The sequence below is a fragment of the Leucopleurus acutus genome (genome assembly GCF_964270905.1).
Source record: "Leucopleurus acutus genome assembly, chromosome: Y".
Taxonomy (NCBI): domain Eukaryota; kingdom Metazoa; phylum Chordata; class Mammalia; order Artiodactyla; family Delphinidae; genus Leucopleurus; species Leucopleurus acutus.
Genome location: NC_139164.1, coordinates 1,831,637 through 1,852,191, shown reverse-complemented (window position 1 = coordinate 1,852,191; position 20,555 = coordinate 1,831,637). Strand labels below are relative to the sequence as shown.

Below are 20,555 nucleotides of genomic sequence, written 5' to 3'. Positions count from 1 at the left end.
AATGGAGTGCTCTGAGTGGTCTTTTTCTTTTCTTTTTTTAAAAACACTTCTTACTTTATTATTTATTTATTTATGTTTGGCTGTGTTGGGTCTTTGTTGCTGCGCGTGGGCTTCTCTCTAGTTGTGATGAGCGGGGGCTACTCTTCGTTGCGGTGCGCGGGCTTCTCATTGCGGTGGCTTCTCTTGTTGCGGAGCACGGACCCTAGCCGTGCAGGCTTCAGTAGTTGTGGCGCGTGGGCTCTAGAGCGCAGGCTCAGTAGTTGTGGCTCACGGGCTCAGTAGTTGTGGCGCGTGGGTTCTAGAGCGCAGGCTCAGTAGTTGTGGCTCGCAGGCTCAGTAGTTGTGGCGCGTGGGCTCTAGAGCGCAGGCTCAGTAGTTGTGGCTCACGGGCTCAGTAGTTGTGGCGCGTGGGTTCTAGAGCGCAGGCTCAGTAGTTGTGGCTCGCGGGCTCAGTAGTTGTGGCGCGTGGGCTCTAGAGCGCAGGCTCAGTAGTTGTGGCTCACGGGCTCAGTAGTTGTGGCGCGTGGGTTCTAGAGCGCAGGCTCAGTAGTTGTGGCTCGCGGGCTCAGTAGTTGTGGCGCGTGGGCTCTAGAGCGCAGGCTCAGTAGTTGTGGCTCACGGGCTCAGTAGTTGTGGCGCGTGGGTTCTAGAGCGCAGGCTCAGTAGTTGTGGCTCGCGGGCTCAGTAGTTGTGGCGCGTGGGCTCTAGAGCGCAGGCTCAGTAGTTGTGGCTCACGGGCTCAGTAGTTGTGTCGCGTGAGTTCTAGAGCGCAGGCTCAGTAGTTGTGGCTCGCGGGCTCAGTAGTTGTGGCGCGTGGGCTCTAGAGCGCAGGCTCAGTAGTTGTGGCTCACGGGCTCAGTAGTTGTGGCGCGTGGGTTCTAGAGCGCAGGCTCAGTAGTTGTGGCTCGCAGGCTCAGTAGTTGTGGCACGTGGGCTCTAGAGTGCAGGCTCAGTAGTTGTGGCTCGCGGGCTCAGTAGTTGTGGCACGTGGGCTCTAGAGTGCAAGCTAGTGCAGTGCCTACCCTCCTGCAATGGGCTGGTCCCACTGTTCCCTGTACTCACTCTGCTCTAGCCACACTGCGCTGCTTTCTGTTCCAGGCACCGTCTGAACCGATTTGTAGCTCAGCGTCATTGGACCTGGTCATCATCTACCAAGAAAACTCTTCTGTTAGATGTTCAAGGGTCTGGCTTCTTTTCAGCATTCAGATTTTCACTGAAAGCTCTCCTCCTCTGAGAGGTCTTGCTACCCTTAATTTCAGCTTAGCCTCTCAGCCTGTGGCCATCGAGGAACTTCCAGCCCACACACCTTAGGTCACAATTTTGTTTTCATTTATATATGTCACAATTTTGTTTTTATATATATATATATATATATATATATATATATATATAAAACATGTATGTATATATATTCTTTTTCAGATTCTTTTCCGTTGTAGGTTATTTACTGAGTAGAGTTCCCTGTGCTCTACAGTAGGTCCTTGCTGTTTATCTATTTTATATATGGTCCTGTGCATCTGTTAATCCCAAACTCCTAATGTACCCTCTCCCCCCTTTCCCCTTTGGTAACCGTAAGTTTGTTCTCTATGTCTGTGAGTCTGTTTCTGTTTTATAAATAAGTTCTTTTGTATCATTTTTTTAGACTCCATATACAAGCGATATCATCTGATATTTGTCTTTCTTCTTCTGACTTGCTTCACTTAGTATGATCATCTCTAGGTCCCTCCATGTTGCTGCAAATGGCATTATTTCATTCTTTTTCATGGCCGAGTAATATTCCATTGTATATATGTGTCACATCTTCTTTATCCATTCATCCGTTGATGGACATTTAGGTTGTTTCCGTGTCTTGGCTACTGTAAATAGTGCTGCAGTGAACACTGGGGTGCATGTGTCTTTTTGAATTATGGTTTTCTCCAGATATATGCCCAGAAGTGGGATTGCTGGGTCATATAGTAGCTCTCTTTTTAGTTTTTTAAGGAACCTCCATCCTGTTCTCCACAGTGGCTGTATCAATTTACATTCCCACCAGCAGGGCAGGAGGGTTCCCTTTTCTGCACACCCTCTCCAGCGTTTATTGTTGGTAGGCTTTTTAACGATGGCCGTTCTGACTGGTGTGAGTTGGTGCCTCCCTGTCATTTTGGTTTCATGGGCCACAGTTTCCTTTAGGCGCGTGCAGTGGCCAGATGTCTTTCCTCCATGTGGAGATGCTAAGATTCAGGTTCTTGCATGGATGATTCCACTTCACATTTGATACCAGATTTGCTAAATCAGGCAAAGGATGAGGAAGGACAGGTATACTGACCTCTTAATTTTCTTAATCAGAAAAGACACACGTCACCTCTGTTCGTATTTCAGTGCCCAAACCCCACTGGGTCCAGGACAGGCTGAAAACCGTCATGTCCCAGCAGGAACACTACACGCTGGTGGTGGAATCATGAAGCTTCGGGGGGGTAGAGAGCCGCCGCAGCCATTCTGGAGATACACGCCTATGCCTTTGTGTGCCCATATGTATGCATTATGTCTGCATATGTTTGAGTGTGTCCATATGTGTGTCTGTGTGTCTGTGTGGTATGTCTTGTATTTGTGTGTATGTGTGTTTGGGGGGGGCGGTATGTGAAACCATCCTATTTGCATCTCGAGATGTTTATTTTGAAACTCGAATAGAAAACTGCATTCAGAGAAGCAAAAGTAGACATAGTGACATTGGTTGGAAGGTTTGTAATGCTCCGGGTGACGGCAGTTTGGCTGTTTTATTCCCAGCGCGGATGGAAAGCAGTGGACACGTGCCACGAAGACTGTCAGAAAGCATCCTAGTTTTCTAGTCTCCCCAGTTACGACTACAGAAAAGCCCCGAGACGTCTAGCAGGGAGGAAACATAACGTGGTTCTATAGGTGTCAGTTCGAGGAACCTTTGTGCCCTTTAATAGACGTGTCAAGTAGGGCGTTGGGTGTGGGACTCGTAAGAATGAGTCTGGGCTGGAGAAGCACAGCTGGAACTCATCACTGGCGAGTGAACGGTAACTGAAACCATGCACGTGGGCGAGGCCATCTGAGACCTCGGCACAAGAAGGGAAAGGGCCGAGACCGACTCAAGGAACACATCATCCGTAACGAGTTGGGCAGAGAAGGAGGAAACAGTGAAAGAGTCAGTGTTGGCCAGAGAGGGAGAAAATTCTGGAGGATTTAACGTCCGGGAAGCCAAGAGTAGAATGTGAATCCAAAAAGTAAACACTGCCTGAAATGAATAATTCTAGCAAGAGAAAACATCATTATAAAAGGTAGACACGATACGATCCATGCCAGCTGTCGATCCTATAACCTGGAAATATATTCACGGGCTGCAGTGACTTCACGTAGATTCTCCTGGGCCCTCATAAAAGGTTACTTGTCTAATATGTATGAATAGACATTCTTTTTTAACTTAAAAATATCTTTTAGAGAAGTACCCATCACTCACCGTCCGGAAGTTCCAAAACCCCGGCGAGGTACCACGCGCTGTGCTAGACTGACTTCAAGTCAGGGGTGACGTCACAGAGCGAGGTGGGGGAGGTCCTAAGTCGTGGTGGAAGTGCGTCCGGGTGATAAAGATGCAAAGGCTGTAACCCTCGGGCCGTTCTTTGCGTCACTGACTTACAGCATGTTTGTGTGTGATTGCGTGTTTCAGGGATTCTGAAATGCAAGAAGGACAAAACCTACGAAGGGGGTCAGCTGTGCTCCACGTGCTTCAGTCCCAGGAAGCTGCACAAACAAGAGCTTCAGAGGCTGCAGGACATCGCCTGTGAGAAGCCTTCTATCGAGTCCCCTCTGAGACAGAACGGGAGCGGGAGTAGCGAGGAAAATCAGAGTCAAGAGCAGGACGGCGACAGCCCGTCCTCCCTGCAGGGCTTCCAGTATCCTGTATGGAACGTCTCTCTGAATATGAGCGACGAACACGGGAACACAGTGAACTTGGTCTGTGACATCAAGAAGCCCGTGGACGTGTACCAGCTACACTTGAACCAGACAGACCCTCAAGAGATAGAGATAAACGCCACGGTCGCCTTGGATTTTGAGTGTCCGATGACGCGAGAAAACTATGAGAAACTCTGGAAGCTGATTGCCTATTACAGCGAGGTCCCTGTGACGCTACACCGGGAGCTCACGCTCAGCGGAGACCCCAGACTCGGCTACCGGTACAGGCAAGACGCCGACGACGAGACCCTCTACTACACGGGCGTCAGAGCCCACATCCTGGCAGAGCCAGAGTGGGTTACGCAGCCGTCCATACACCTCCAGCTCAACCGGCGTCAGAGCACGGCCCAAACAGTGCTGCTGTCCTATTCCTCTCAACATGCTGTCACCGTGTCCGCCAAAGACGCGAGGCCGTCTCGGAGCAGAAGCTGGGTAATGATTGAGCCTAGCAGAGCGGTGCACAGAGCCCAGACCGTCTTGGAAGGGAGTCCATGCCAGCTGAGCTGCAACGTGAAGGCTTCTGAGAGCCCGTCCATCTCCTGGGTGCTCCCAGATGGCTCTGTCCTGAAGGCACCCATGGAAGACAAGGACGGGAGATTCTCCATCCTCACCAGCGGCTGGCTGAAGATCAAATCCACGGAGCAGTCAGACGCTGGTTTGTACCAGTGCATCGCGCAGGTGAGGGATGAAATGGATCGAATGGTCTATAGGGTCCTTGTGCAACCACCTGTCACTCGGCCCCCTGACGGACATACCGTGACCATTCAGAAGAGCCCGGGGGAGCCGGTGACGCTGCCTTGCAATGCTCTGGCCATACCTGAAGCCGAGATCAGCTGGATCCTTCCAAACAGAAGGATAATTAACGCTATGGCTAACACGTCACACACATACATGTTGGCCGATGGAACTCTTTACATCCCAAAGGTCCAAGGAAGCGACAGTGGTTACTACAGATGCGTGGCTGTCAACCAGCAAGGGGCAGATCATTTTACGGTGGGGATCACGGTGAGTAACAAGGGATCTGCCAGGTCATCGAAAAGAGGCAGACGCCCAGGTGGGAAGACCCTTTCCAGAGGAAGAGGAGATGTCGTGGAGGATGAAGGGGGATCTGGCCTAGGAGATGAAGGTAACACCATGAGGAGAGTTCTCCATCCAAAGGACCAAGAGATGTTCATCAAAGCAAAGGACGATGCCATCGCTGGAGGTCAGAAAACCAAGAAAGGGCGCAGAAAACTGAAACACTGGAAGACTTCCGAAAAGGAACCAGACACAAACATCGCAGAAGGTCGCAGAGTGTTTGAGTCCAGACGAAGGATAAACGTCGCAAACAAACAGATCAGTCCAGAGCAGTGGGCAGATATTCTCGCCAGAGTACGTGGGAGAAATCTCCCTAAGGGAACAGAAGTCCCCCAGGCCGTTAGAACCAGCACCCCTCCATCGGAGAGCCTGGAAGTGACCCCCCTGTTGCCTGCAGCTGTTCCCCGCTCAGTGTCACCTGTGCAGACCACAGCCAGTGCAGAAGAATCCTCAGGAGATGTCTCTTTATTTGGCAAGGAAGAGCAGGTTTCTGGCACGGTTTCTTCCACCAGGATGGCTCTGGTCCAGTCTGGCCACGACGGAGTGATTCTTGCTGACCCCAAAGTGACAAGCACACACCTGGAAGAATTGATTGATGAAGAGTTTTCTGAGAAGATCAAGCCTGCAGCTCCCACTGCAGTTGACTCGAATTGGGCTACAGCCACGACACGGCTCCCTGTGCCTTACGAATCTTCTACTCTACAGACCCTGGATGTGGTCCACGAAGAGCCCACTGACAGAAACATGGCCACAGAGGGCTGGTCTACACTAGACGCTGGGTCCATGCCAGGGTCTCCGTCCAGTGAGTATGAGTCTCCACTGGATGCCATCTCCCTGGCCGAGTCCGAGACCCTGCCATACTTTTACCAAGATCTGGAGACAAATTCACAACCAGGTGGAAGCACGACGAAAGGACAGACCTCCGCACACGTTACTCCAGTGCCTGCCTCGTGGGTTGCTGACACCAGGACCTCTGAGGCATTTGAAGATCCCATTTTAGGGGACCCCGAAGTCCCAGCACAAACAGCTCTGCAAGAGCAAACAGAGAGCCCCGAGCTTGTGAAAAGTGGTTTAGGCACTCAGGGCCACCCACTGATTCCCAAGGGCACAGAGGAGAATTCTCCGACACTGCAGGAAGGAGGTCTGCGAGAGAGAGACCCCAAACGCTCCAGAATTCCTGAGAGGAAGAGGCAAGGCATCGAATCCACCACTCTCCTGGACTCAGCCCTGGAAGCCGTGACGAGCATCGCTGCCGTGAAGCACCCCAAGGGAACCACGCTTGGCGTTCTGCTCGACAGGGACACCAGCACGGTAGCCGTGATGAGGCCAGCCCCAAAGGCCACGTCCCCGTCAGCGCTGACCACTCATCCTTCCCGAAGGAGACCCAGCGGGAGGAGGCGATTGCGCCCCCACCGATTCCGGCACCGGCATAAACAAACCCCGCCCACGACGTTCGCCCCAGCGGCCACGTTTTTGGCACCACTGACTCAGGCACCCGAAGTGAAGACTTCAAGCCAAGCGGAAAGCTTGCTGGTTCCTACATCTTGGGTTGACAGCACCGTTGGTACCCCAAAACTGATGGACGTGGAGAAGCACGCAGAACCGGCATCCAGGGGCACCCCACGCAGGAAACACGGGAAGAGGCCAAAGAAACATCGATACCTCACCTCTACCCTGAGCTCTATAGCGTCTGTGTCCAGGCCCAGCCCTTCCCCAGAAAATAAATATACAAACACTGTCACCCCCAGTTCAGAAGTTGTACTGTCACCCACCACCGTTTCTCTCACAACTGGAGACCCACGTGAGATAACCAGAGTGGAAGATGACAGGACAGCCGCCACCGAAACACATTTATCTCATGATAAATTCCAAGAGACAATTCCAGTCACAGACGAGCCTGTATCGGACGGAAAGGAAATTAAGAATTACGATGTCACAAACATCAAGGACTCTAAAACAGACGGTCTGGTCCCTGGCGAGTCAGTCACTCCTGTGGCCTCACCTTCTGGGGCCGAGGTCTCCAGTGTGGGAGTGTTTAAGGAGGCATCCCCTCCTTCTGGCTTTCCGGGAAGTGCAAGGTGGACTCCTCCAAGGGCAGCCCAGCCTGGGCGGCTACAGACGGACCCACCTGTTACCAGCTCTTCAGAAGCTCTTACAGACTCATCCTTCTTAAAAGAGTCGGAGGACCTAGGTTTTCCTTCTGAGTTTTCACCTTCTGCCGCAGTCTCTGTGCTCTCGCAACAGGAAGAAGCGGTCCCTTCTCTCGCCATCCTAAAAGTAGAGGCATCTTCACGTCAGGTGGAAACCACCATCAGTGGTCAGGGTCATCGTGAAACCACTCCAGCCACTCTCCGCTCTGAAATCAGACACCGCAATGAAGTCTCCACACGTGCCCTGGTGGGGGGACCAGCAACCCCACTCCCACCCACAACTCGTGTGTCTCTGGCTGAAACCACCGCAAAGCCCACACCTCTTACGTCAGAAACACTGCCAACGTCAGACGCTTCCAAACAAAATATTTTCTTCCATTATGCTGGGGGGACCCCGGCCACCGGAACACCTTCAGTGAATAACGAAGGAACTCAGCATGGATCGAAGCCAAACGAATTGTCCACTCCCTCTTCCCACCAGGACAAATTTACCTTCGCTCCAAAGCAGGAGTTGCGAAAGGAAGCCTTGGATGGTACGACCAAAAACAGCCTTCCAGGGCGTCCAGATACTCACCACGAGGCTGGGAGGGTCCAAGGTTTCCACCAACCAGCCAGAGTCGCTGCCACAGCGGTCCCCCAGAGAGGAACCGTGAGGCGGCCACACACGGCCACAGAAAGCTCCTTTAGATACGTGGTCACTCGCCAGCCCCACCTGACCAGCAGACCGGAAATCACTGCATATCCGTCAAAGGGTCCGCCAGAGAATAAGCACTTTACGGCTCCAGTATTACCAAGTTCAACGACTCCTGTGGTTCCGTTGCCGAGGTCCAATCCTAGCATTCCTAGTAAGTCGACTGACCGGGGAACTGACCCATTCAACGGCAGCCCCACACTGTTTGGAGACAACAGCATCCCTGATTCAAGAGACCCAGCTGGCAAGCTTCCAGATTCGAGAGTCCCTTATTACCCCGATGGAAGAGTCCCTTTCTTTTTCAACAGGACCCTCTCTTTTCCACAGTTGACAGTTACTCCGAAGCCTCAGGTCCCCACCTCTCCTGCCCCAGGGACGAGAGGGAGAAAAGTCAACCCAGGTGCCTACAACAGGATACATTCTCAGAGCGTCACCCATGTGGACTTTGGTCCCCCAGCACCTCCTGTACTGCACCTTCCCCGGACCGTGACACCACCCTCAACAAGCTTAAGAAACATCCCTCTGGTCTACTCCACCCGGAGCGCCATCCCTTTCCTAACATCATCTGCCCAGCCTTCCAGAAGCTTCCATCCAAGCAGCTCAAAGCTCTTCTCTTCCAGAGGACCACCCGCATCCAAATTCTGGACGCTCGGGGAAAAGCCCCAGATTGTCACCAAATCCCCCCAGACCGTGTCCGTCACTGCCGAGGCAGATGTCATGTTCCCGTGTGAGGCTATGGGGAAACCCAAGCCTTTCGTGACTTGGACAAAGCCGTCCACAGGTAGGGTGTTTAAACACCTGCGTTTTAACCAGGGCTTGTGTAGGGGAGGGGCTTACTGGAGCCTGCGAGTGCAGGTAGAAGCAGAGATTACGGGCAGAGGGACGGGCAGATGGGATGGCAAAGGACATCTGAGAATCCGCCGACAGGTGTCTTCCTTTACGGGCACGGGAAGTGGGGAATTAAAATGGGTGTCGGGTTTTAATGCAGTCGTGGAAACACGTACGAGCTTCTCTGGGTAGGGCATTCCTAACCGAGGCTCAGGGCCAAGCCACTCTTGCCTCTTCCCAGTGAGGTCCAGCACAGAAGTCCTCCACGAGCCATGTCGAGGTGCAGAGGGGCGTGAGGGGAACTGTGCAAACCCCTCTTGTCCTCGCGCTGGCTTGAAAGGTCAGTGGAGCTTGGTGTGAGCTCATCAGGCATTGCTTTGACTTGAACCTAGAGATAGGATCATATGAGTCCGCTCGGGCTGCCATCGCAAAGCACCGGAACAGATGGTGCGGCCGGAACAGCACGTGTATTGCCTTTCAGTTTGGGGAGGTTGAAATCCAAGATCAAGGTGTCACTAAGGCTGGTTCCTCCCGAGGCCTCCCTCCTGGGTGTGTAGACGGCCGTCTCCTCCCTGTGTCCTCATAGGCTCGCCCCTCTGTGTGCGTCTGTGTCCTAATCCCGTCTTCTTACAAGGACACCAGTCCTATGGGATCAGGACCCACCCTAATGACTTCATTGTACCTCCATCCCCTCTTTAAAGACCCCCAACTCCAAATGCAGCCACATTCTGAGGTCCTGGGGGGTCAGGGCGTTCACATATGAATTGTGGTGGGAACACAGTTCAGGCCGTAACAAGGCTCTATACAGTGGTCTCTACTTAGCAGGCTGGGTGCCCAAAGGCCACTGTGCTTCATAAAATGACCGTCGGCTTTCCCGATGGCGCAAGAGATTCTAGGAGACGGAAGAAAGTAATAGCGGAGGACCTACAGCCTCCACGAACGGACCTCCCTTTTCCCCTTTCTCTTCCCTTCTCTCTCAACATGGCTGAGTCCGTCAGGCTCGCATCCTGTTCAGAGGGTTGGGTTTTCTTCGGTTGCCATTGAGATAATCCAGGAAATGACAAGTGCTGCTATCACTAGAGAGAACTGTACATTCCCTGCTTATCTCACACATGTTGGATGTGCCCCAGTGGTGAGCAGAGAGCACTGAGCATATGGGGAAATTACCAGCATCTTTGATCAGCTCCGCATTTGACAGCAAACGCTTTCGTAATGATCTCATAAGGAACCTGCTTGAAATAGCAAATGGGGAACACCACGGGGTTTTCGTTCTAGAAGGACTGCGCCTTCGAAGGAAGGCGTATTCCTCCCCTGGGAGATCCCATTTGCATTCATCCTTAGGGTCTACCGTACCCTGTGCCATTTTAGAGCATCCCTGGACCATGCCCCCTCCCTAGACAGTCACGCACCTTCCTCTACCTGACCAGGAATCTGTTTCTACTGCTGGCTTCTCCTTTGTTAGCTAGCTCCAGTTTTCAGAAAGTTCTTCCGCATTTCATGCCCAAACCAGACAGTCTCCCATCCAGCCAGCGTTGTTTTCTGTGATCCTGGAGCTGCGTGATGTCTCTTATTGTATTGAACCTTTTCTACCCTGTAAACCAAATCATCTCATCGAGTGCTAATAGGAGGCCACCTTCTACCTGCCCATCGTGATCTGCAAGCGGTTTTAGTGGGCCTTCCCTCCCACCTGAAACCCAGTGAAATAGACAAGCGCTTTGGGGTCCCTGCATCATAAAATCCCTCAATGGGGAAGTGGTTGAGGGGCAGCAGGAGGCCTTCCACGCCCACAGTCACCTGTCATCCAGGAGGGCTTGGACCCAGACCAGAAGGACCTGCATCTCCTCGAAGGCAGGGAGGTTATACTGTCGTCAACCAACACCTGTTTCCCTATGAGCAGGTGGGCTGGGAAGACTCACCTGCAGTACCCGTGCACGGTGGAAAGCCTTGTCGTGGGAAGTTTCAGGTAACTTAGGAGGTCGAGGACATGAATCCCCAGCACTAGGGCTGGGGACAGCGTCCAGGGTTCCAGGGTTCCATGCAAAGGCAGGACTCCCGGCTTAGAGAAAATTACTAGGAAAAGAAGCAGAGGAGTTTGTCAAAACTAAAATGAATAGCCACTGACGGGCGCATGGACCCGGGAACCGAGCGGCGTGGGATAGGGTGGGAGGATTGAAACTCAGGGTTTGCTGGGGCTTTTCCCAGTCTTTCAATATAGGATTTGTTATTATTCAGGGAAGGCGAGGCTAACAGCTCAGGAGATGACTGCCACTGAAGAGACACTTGGTCGCTCACGGTTGCCAAGGGGAAGGGGCACAGCACACCAAGCAGGGTTACACGGGGAAGCACCAGGGTCGGTCAGGAGGCAGAGGGAAAGGGGGAAACCAGACGAGAGCCTTCACTGTGATTTTCGCAGGAAGGAACAGGTGAGGCAGGGTAAGCGGGGTTAGGACGGCCTGGTGTGAATAATTCCAGCAGGTCCTGGGTGCACGGGCTGCCCTAGTTGTCTGGTACCTGTCCTGGGGGGATGAGGGCAGGTGGATGGTGGCCCAGAGTATGGGAACCTCTCAGAGCAGGGAGTGGGGGGCAGGCTCTGGATGGGTGAGTTTGCATTTGGAAGGGGGGTCCTCTGCTATATCTCTAGGAACTGGCCGTCCCTGGAAGGTCAGCAAGGCCCCAACACGTCAAAACATCAGAAACTCTTGATTATTACAGACCCCGACTGTGGCAGAGTCCTGAGAGATGGGCTATGAAATACAGGGAGTGTAGGCAGTGGGGAGAAGGACGGGTGTGTGCCCTCTGACTGTGGAAGTGGGGCTGTCAGGCACCGTCAGGAAGCCTGCGTCAGCCTGCAACTCAACCAGACGGGGCACAGCACGACCAGCCCCGTGTCGCTCTCGGGACCCTGGCCGGACAGAGGCGGGCGGTGACTGAGAACCTGGGGCATCCCTGCAGCCGACCTGGGGACCTCAGGAGGACAGCGTCCACGCAGCGAGGCAGAGGCTGAGCGAAGTGGGGCTGCCTCTCCAGTACCTAAAGTAAATGAAGGGGAGACCCTGGGGTTCGTGACGGGTTCTGGCGGCTTCCAGAACCCTCTCTGAAAACCACGCCTGCTCCCTTGGCCTGAAGGTGGCATATGCCCTGATCTGGGGATCAGTGAAACATCCAAGACGAACATCAGAGGCACTGGGGGGTGGGTCTTTTTTTGCTTTCACTGTCTGGACATAAAGAGGAGAATCAGATTAACTCATAATCCTTGTTTCGTCCCTTTGGCAAGACCGTGTTTGCACTGAACCTGACGGTGCCTGTTTTTGGTTTCCAGGAGCTCTCATGACCCCCAACACCAGAGTACAGCGGTTTGAAGTCCTGAAGAACGGCACGTTCGTCATCCGAAACGTACAGGTGCAGGACCGCGGCCAGTACCTGTGCACGGCCACAAACCTGCACGGAGCAGACAGGATGGTGGTCCTGCTGTCGGTCACGGTGCAGCAGCCCCAGATCCTAGCCGCCCACTACAAGGATGTCACCGTCTACCTGGGCGACACCATCGCCATGGAGTGCCTGGCCAAGGGGACCCCGGCTCCCCAGATCTCCTGGATCTTCCCCGACAGGAGGGTGTGGCAGACCGTCTCCCCCGTCGAGGGCAGGATCACGCTGCACGAAAACCGGACCCTGTCCATCAAGGAGGCATCCTTCTCAGACAGAGGCGTGTACAAGTGCGTGGCCAGCAACGCCGCCGGCGCGGACAGCCTCGCCATCCGCCTGCACGTGGCGGCCCTCCCACCCGTCATCCACCAGGAGGAGCTGGAGAACATCTCGCTGCCCCCTGGCCTCAGCATTCACATCCACTGCACCGCCAAGGCCGCGCCCCTTCCCAGCGTGCGCTGGGCGCTGGGGGACGGGACGCAGATCCGCCCTTCGCAGTTCATCCACGACAACCTCTTCGTCTTCCCCAACGGGACCCTCTACATCCGCAACCTGGCGCCCAAGGACAGCGGACGCTACGAGTGCGTGGCCGCCAACCTGGTGGGCTCGGCGCGCAGGACCGTGCAGCTCACCGTGCAGCGCGCCGCCGCCAACGCGCGCATCACGGGCACCTCCCCGCAGAGGACCGACGTCCGCTACGGGGGGACCCTCCGGCTGGACTGCAGCGCCTCCGGTGACCCCTGGCCGCGCATCCTCTGGAGGCTGCCGTCCAAGAGGATGATAGACGCGCTCTTCAGGTACGTGGCGCTCCTGCCTCGCCAGCAGTCCCGGGGCTCCTGAGCCTGTCTCCCCTCTGGGTGCTGGGGAAACCTCCTCATGGGGTCGGGCAGAAAAAGGAATGACTCCTTGTCGGCAGTGCTGACGCGCAGATGTTGCTTCCTGTGTGGGCCGGGTGGGGGGCATTTCTTTCTCACACGATGCAATCTTGTCTTCTTTCTTTGTTTCCCGCGCGGGGCGGCATGTGGGATCTTCCTTCCCCCGCCCGGGGATCGAACCCTTGCCCCCGGCACTGGGAGCGCAGAGTGTTGACCACTAGACCGCCAGGGAAGTCCCAATCTTGTCTTTTATCAGTTGAGATGCAGAGTAAACACCTAGCCCTTAGCCCTGCTTTTCTACTCCCCGCCTCCAAAGAAAGATAAAGCAATAGCTTTTGTTTTCATGCTCTGTAGTTTTAACTGTATTTAAATAATTAGATAAAACAATTTCTTGTCTTATTCTGATCTCAACAAAACACATCGGAGCTTCAGATCGTATCTCGAAATGTGTTAGCAATAGAAGGAAAGGAGATAAAACAAAGAAATTAAAGGCAAATGGCAGCACAAAGGTAGCACATCTGCAATTCTAAGAGTTCATCTTGGCTAGGGAAAAAAGCACCTTGCCCTGCCCCGTCTTCAATTCGCAGATGTATGACTCTAGAGCAGTGGGTCTCAACCAAGCGGGATTTTGTCCCCCGGGGACACTGAGCCATGTTTGGAGACATTTTTGGTTGATGAGACTTGGGGAACAAGGAGGGGATGCTACTGGCACGTGGTGTGTACAGACCAGAGGGCACAGTGCACAGCACAGCCCCACGTCAGAGAGTCGTCTAGCCCCAAATATCAGTAGTGCTGACGCTGAGAAATGCTGTCTTAGCAAGGAAAGCTATCATCTATCTATTTATCTGTCTATCATTTATTTTTATCTGTCATCACCTATCTGATATCTATCGTTTATCTATCTAGTACCTTTCCATCTGCCTGTCTATCCTCTATTCTATGTATCTATCTGGCATCCCTCACCTTTCCATATCTAGCTCAAACCCTTTACCTATTTACCAATCATCTATTTTTATATATCTAACATCACCTGTCTGATATCTATCGTTTATCTAGTATCTTTGCATCTGCCTGTCATCTATTCTATGTATCTCTATATATCATCTGTCATTTATCTTATCATCTATCTTCATCTGTCTCTAGCTCTATCTACCTACCTAGCCATCCATCTTACCTCTCTCTCATCTGTGTCTATCTGTCTATCATTTATTTTTATCTGTCTGTCATCACCTATCTGATATGTATTATTTATCTCTATAGTATCTTTCCATCTGTCTCTATCATGTATTCTCTGTATATCATCTGTCATTTATCTCTTTTTTTTTTTCATTTTAACATCTTTATTGGAGTAAAATTGCTTTACAATGGTATGTTAGTTTCAGCTTCACAACAAAATGAATCAGTTATATATATACATATGTTCCCATATCTCTTCCCGCTTGCGTCTCCCTCCCTCCCACCCTCCCTATCCCACCCCTCCAGGCGGTCACAAAGCACCGAGCTGATCTCCCTGTGCTATACGGCTGCTTCCCACTAGCTATCTACCTTACGTTTGGTAGTGTATATATGTCCATGCCTCTCTCTCGCTTTGTCACCGTTTACCCTTCCCCCTCCCCGTATCCTCAAGTCCATTCTCTAGTAAGTCTGTGTCTTTATTCCTGTTTCACCCCTAGGTTTTTCATGACATTTTTTTTCTTAAATTCCATATATATGTGTTAGCATATGGTATTTGTCTCTCTCTTTCTGACTTACTTCACTCTGTATGACAGACTCTAGGTCTATCCACCTCATTACAAATAGCTCAATTTCGTTTGTCATTTATCTCTTCTGTGATCTTTCTCTATCTCTAACCCTCTGTCTGTCACCTGTCTATCTATGGAAGTGGTTCTCAACTAGACGGTTCTGTCTACCAGGCTGCACTCATCCATGTCTGGACACGTTTTCAGTTGTCACAGCTCGTGGGGAAGGGTTGATACTCTTTGATTGGTGGAGACCCGGGAGGCCGCTCGAAACCCCACCTTGCACAGGACGCCTCACCACGGAGGGTCATCCAGCCCCTGATATCAGTAGTGCCGAGGCTGAGAAACCCTGAGGTAGCTCCCCAAAGCCACTGTCTCTTTAATAAGTGTTTCAAGATGCAGAGGAAAGAGACAGTGATTGGCAACAGGAAGCAAAGACACATCAGTGGCGTCATGTTGGAAACCCCCTGGCTTGTGGTGCGTCTCCAGCCCACACAGCCTGGCAGCTCAGACAGGAACCCACCTCGGCGCGGGTTCCTCCCTGGGACGTGACCCAAAGCAGCGCCCAAGGCTCTGCGCAGCTGTGTCTGGTCTGCCCAGTCTCCTTCCAGCGCAGGAGAAGGGCCAGGTCGCCGTATTTTAACTCCAGATGGCTGGGTGGTGCCTAGTGAGCCCTGCACCGTCGATCCAGAATACCACATACCCGATTTTCCCCGCAGTATCTTCCAGCTGAGCCGGTGTCCTGCCACGCAGAGGGTTGTTTTCCATCGACACTGGCGAGGCTGAGGCAGTGCTGACTGAACACTGAAGGGAAAGAATGTAGTTCCGGTGTGCACTGGGGCCATGCTACTGGCATCTCGCTATAAATCAGAAGCCACAGTCTCTGTAGCTTCATTATTCCTAGCTTCTGGCTAATGACATTCTTCGAAAAGTGTAATGAAACAGCCCATGTGAGTTTTTTAAAAGAACGGGCTGTTTGCCCTGCCTACACACCGGGACTGTTGTAAAACAGGGATACTGGACTTTCCTGTCTCGAAGCTAAGTCTCCTGTAATGTGTAGCCATGCATCTTTTTCAGAGTCGCTCTGCTGATTCAGATAATGACCAAGGTTAGGATTTGCTGCTATAGGAGTTTCTAAATGTTTACAGACATGTGCTACTGTATACATTTTTGGATTCTAACTCCAAGACTCATTAAAATACCTCTGTCTGCTCCACGCCTATCGAATGACCTGCTGATTCAGGTTGACTGGACTCTCGCTCATGGCCAACAAAACACGTGACGTGGTCCTTGTTGGTAGGTGCTTTGATGAACAATAATCAGGCTTGAATTCCATCATAGGCAGACACTTCTCTTTTTTTAATCAGTGACACGGTTCCAGACGTGCTATTAGAATGACACAGTGTGCAGGAAATATTTAGGGATAATAGTCAAGCTCTCCCTGCAGATGCCAGAATTATAAGTAATTGAGATTTTCAATCTGGACACGTTTAAAGTAGGAACCTCCCAAATCCCTTCGCCCCGCTATTCAAAACATTAGTTCTGCGTTGCTGGAGGACATACCGATGTATATTTATAAAAATGTCACACGCCTAGTGAAGATATTTCTGTCTTTCTTTCCATGTTGCCTTTTTAAACTGAAAATTCTTTCTCGAATACTAACTCAGCAGTGTGTGAGTTTAGGTCTGCCACGTGGAGAAACGGAAAGTCAGCAGGAGGGTACGAGCTGGTGAGGGTCATGACGCTTTCGTTACAGATTCTAGGGAAGAAGCTTGTACACCAATAGCACCAAGTTCTGAAGAATCCAGTCGTAGCCTCGAAACTCTGGGTATAACCACAACTACGTGATCCATTCTGTAGCTGGTTTGCTGCCTGTTTGCCTCATAATGGGATACAACATCATAAAAATTGTCAAGAGTAAAAATCGTCTATAAAACTTTTAGGAAAAAGGTCACCTCTTCCTAAGGTTAATGCACATTCATTCTGTCCGGGACGCTAGAATTTGATCTGCTTTTATCATTACAACAAGCTCCACGCTGACAACAGGCAAATATTTGATCCACACACGCCCACACAAACCGGGCTGATGTCTTAGACTGCGTTTCACATCTTCGAATCAGAGGCCAGGCCAGCCAAAGGTCAGGCTCCACCGGGGAGTTCTTAACTGGTAAATAAATCACTTCTGCGTTTGGATGGCCGTCCCCTCCGGGCTGCAAAATCCATCCAACGTTTTTGAGCGGCAGCCCTGTGCGCCCAGAGTTCTGAGATCCACACGTTTTTGTTGCGTTCCGGTGACCTCAAGCCGGGAGAGACAGCGTTCGGGAGACTGACATCTCATTCTGTTTTCTTTCTCTCGGTCAGCTTTGATACCAGGATCAAGGCGTTTGCCAACGGGACCCTGGTGGTGAAATCCGTCACGGACAAAGATGCGGGGGATTACCTGTGCGTCGCCCGGAATAAGGTGGGCGATGACTTCGTCATGCTTAAGGTAAACGTGGTCATGAAAGCAGCCAAGATCCAGCACAAGGAGGAGAACGACCACAGGGTCTTCTACGGGGGCGACCTCAAAGTGGACTGCATGGCCACCGGGCTCCCCAACCCCGAGATCTCCTGGGGCCTCCCGGACGGCAGCCTGGTCAACTCTTTCATGCAGTCCGACGACAGCGGTGGACGGACCAAGCGCTACGTCGTTTTCAACAACGGAACCCTCTACTTCAACGAGGTCGGGTTGCGAGAGGAAGGTGACTACACCTGCTTTGCCGAAAATCAGGTTGGCAAGGATGAGATGAGGGTGCGCGTCAAGGTGGTGACCGAGCCCGCCGTCATCCGGAATAAGACGTACTCCGTGGTCCAGGTCCCCTACGGGGACGTGGTCACCGTGGCTTGTGAGGCCAAAGGGGAACCCACGCCCAGGGTGACCTGGCTTTCTCCAACCAGCAGGCAGATCCCCACCTCCTCCGACAAGTACCAGATATATCAGGACGGCACTCTCCTTATCCAGAAAGCCCAGCGCTCGGACAGCGGCAACTACACCTGCGTGGTCAGGAACAGCGCCGGGGAGGACAGGAAGACGGTCTGGATTCACGTCAACGTCCAGTCGCCCAAGATCAACGGGCACCCCAATGCCATCACCACGGTGCGGGAGATTGCCCCGGGAGGGAGTCGCAAACTCATCGACTGCAAGGCGGAAGGCATCCCCACGCCGAGAGTGCTGTGGGCCTTTCCCGAGGGCGTGGTCCTGCCGGCCCCTTACTATGGCAACCGCATCACCATCCATCGCAACGGTACCCTGGACATCAAGAGCCTGAGGAAGAGCGACTCTGTCCAGCTGGCGTGCATTGGGCGTAACGAGGGCGGGGAAGCCAGACTCATCGTGCAACTTACGGTCTTGGAGCCCGTGGAGAAGCCCATCTTCCACGACCCGGTCAGCGAGAAGATCACCGCCATGGCCGGCCACACCATCAGTCTCAACTGCTCGGCAGCCGGGACCCCGACGCCCACCCTGCTGTGGGTCCTTCCCAACGGGACGGAGCTGCAGAGCGGCCACCAGCTGCAGAGGTTCTACCACAAGGGCGACGGGATGCTCCACATCAGCGGCCTTTCCTCCGTGGACGCCGGGGCGTACCGCTGCGTGGCCAGGAACTTGGCGGGCTACACGGAGAGGCTGGTGTCTCTGAAGGTGGGGCTGAAACCCGAAACGAGCAACCAGTACCACAACCTGGTCAGCATCATCAACGGGGAGACCCTGCAGCTGCCCTGCATCCTCCCGGGGGCCCGGCAGACCCACTCCTCCTGGACGCTGCCCAACGGCATGGTGTTGGAGGGTCCCCAGGTCCGAGGACGCTTCACCCTTTGGGAAAACGGTACCCTCACCGTGCGCGACGCGTCCGTCTTCGACAGGGGCACCTACGTGTGCAAGGCGGACACGGAGTACGGACCCTCCGTCGTGAACGTCCCGGTGATTGTGATTGCCTATCCTCCCCGGATCACCAGTGAACCCACACCTGTCATCTACACCCGGCCCGGGAGCACCGTGAAGATGAACTGCTTGGCCGTGGGCATTCCCAAAGCCGAGATAAGCTGGGAGCTGCCGGACAAATCGCACCTGACCGCGGGGACGCAGCCCCGTCTCTACGGGAACAGGTTTCTTCACCCACAGGGGTCGTTAATCATCCAACAGGCCACCCAGAGGGACGCGGGCTTCTACAAGTGCACCGCCAAAAACCTCCTGGGCCGTGACTCAAAAACAACCTACGTCCACGTCTACTGAAACCCCAGGAGCACACCCTGGACTCCACGGCCGCTGCTTCCGAAGTTAGAACAAAGCCTCCTTTGGGTTCACAGCCGGGGCCGGAGAGTCAGGGCTCTAAAAGGATTTGTCCCGGGGCACGGTGGCCCCCTCCGGCTTGGGTTCGAGGCCCACTGTCGACCTTGACCTGTGCTCGTTGACGAAAGGAAGCAATGCAGACACGGGAAGCAGGTGTCGGCCTCTCTGGGGGACTTCCTTTCATGTTTACAGGATGCTATATGCGCTTGCCTTCCGTTTCACAGGACTTGGGCGCAAATTACAAATTCTGCGTTGCTGGTACCATCCTGATGCTCGAACGGGCGTCTGTAGGATATCTAAGGAGCATTCACTGCAAAGGAGCTGTAGAGGTTCACAGTGCCTTGCTACCCCCGTGGAAGATGCATTACCTAGTTAACCCGCTGCCGTTTTAACATGATAGAACGTTCTAGAATGCGTGTCCGTCTTTCCGTTACTCCTCTGTCACTTCAGAACTGCCGTGTGCCCGACGGGGGCTGACAACCAGAGGGCTTGCTTGTTTGCATCTCACGTACAAGTGTCCTACAGTACAGCTCCCATTTTATAGGAGAGGACGCTTTCTCCCTGGAACTCACTTTTTATATAGTGTTTTTTATATATATATATATATTTTTCTTTCTAATCAGACGATGAGAGTAGAAAGAGAAAGACGTCCTTTCTGTCTCATTAAAAATAATAAATTATTGGTCTTTACAAGGTTTGTATACATTAGAGCAGGCACGGAAATGCAATTAAAACCAGTTTCCTTCCCGACTTCCTTCAAATTCATAAACCACTGTTATATTACCTTTCCCAGCGACCCTCCGGTAGGGGATGCTGAGATATTGGATTTCCCTGTTGATAATAAAATGTATCCGGAGAGAGCCGTGCGGGACCGGGGAGACGACAGGAGAGGGAGGACAGAGCGAAGTTGTGACCGCACGGAATAAACCCAGAGCCTTCCAGAGGAGCCCAGAAATATCTTTCCTCCTGTCAATTTGTGTCCTCGAAAAATAGATCTGTTACTTCCACGACTGCTTTGCTGTATTTTTAAGGTCAAAATAATGTACATTGGATAATAAAATAATATTTTCCAAAGAACCAGGCAGTCATGACAGTGATATTTTCAAGGGCAAAAGCCACTTCAAGTGAGTCTGCGCTTAGATCAGATTGGTTGAAAAACTGCTTTTATCCACCACGTTGGAATTATTCTCTTCTCTGTGAGTATTTCACCAGCAAGGAAACTAAGTCCAAGGTGGCAGCTCCAGCCGAGTCTCTGACAGGAAGGTAAGGTGGGACCAGCTCCAGTGTGAATCAGGATTACTTGAGACTGAAGAAAGAGCGCCACAGCAGTCCTGCAGCCAGTTTTCTTTAGGGAGGAGACATCTCGGGTGCCTATAGCAGTATTCCTCAAATATGCACTCTTTGGCTTCCCGCGAGAGGAAGGAAAAAAGCAAATGCAAGATAAATATTGGGGAAGCATGTGACTTTTGTCCGTGCTGCCAATCTGGAAAG

The 20,555-nt window shown here is 52.6% G+C and overlaps 1 protein-coding gene across 1 annotated transcript in view; it reads left to right on the top strand.

Moving 5' to 3' along the window:
- The window catches only part of LOC309978908 (matrix-remodeling-associated protein 5-like), a gene marked incomplete at both ends in the record, with an annotated part of 28,189 nt that extends 9,182 nt beyond the window's left edge, over positions 1 to 19,007 (top strand). Inside the window, 3 exons of the mRNA XM_082865577.1 lie at positions 3,668 to 8,653; positions 12,020 to 12,920; positions 17,099 to 19,007. Of these exons, the coding sequence (XP_082721703.1) occupies positions 3,668 to 8,653; positions 12,020 to 12,920; positions 17,099 to 19,007 (7,796 nt within the window). The remainder of the gene's footprint in view (positions 1 to 3,667; positions 8,654 to 12,019; positions 12,921 to 17,098) is intronic.
- Positions 19,008 to 20,555: the final 1,548 nt, after the last annotated feature.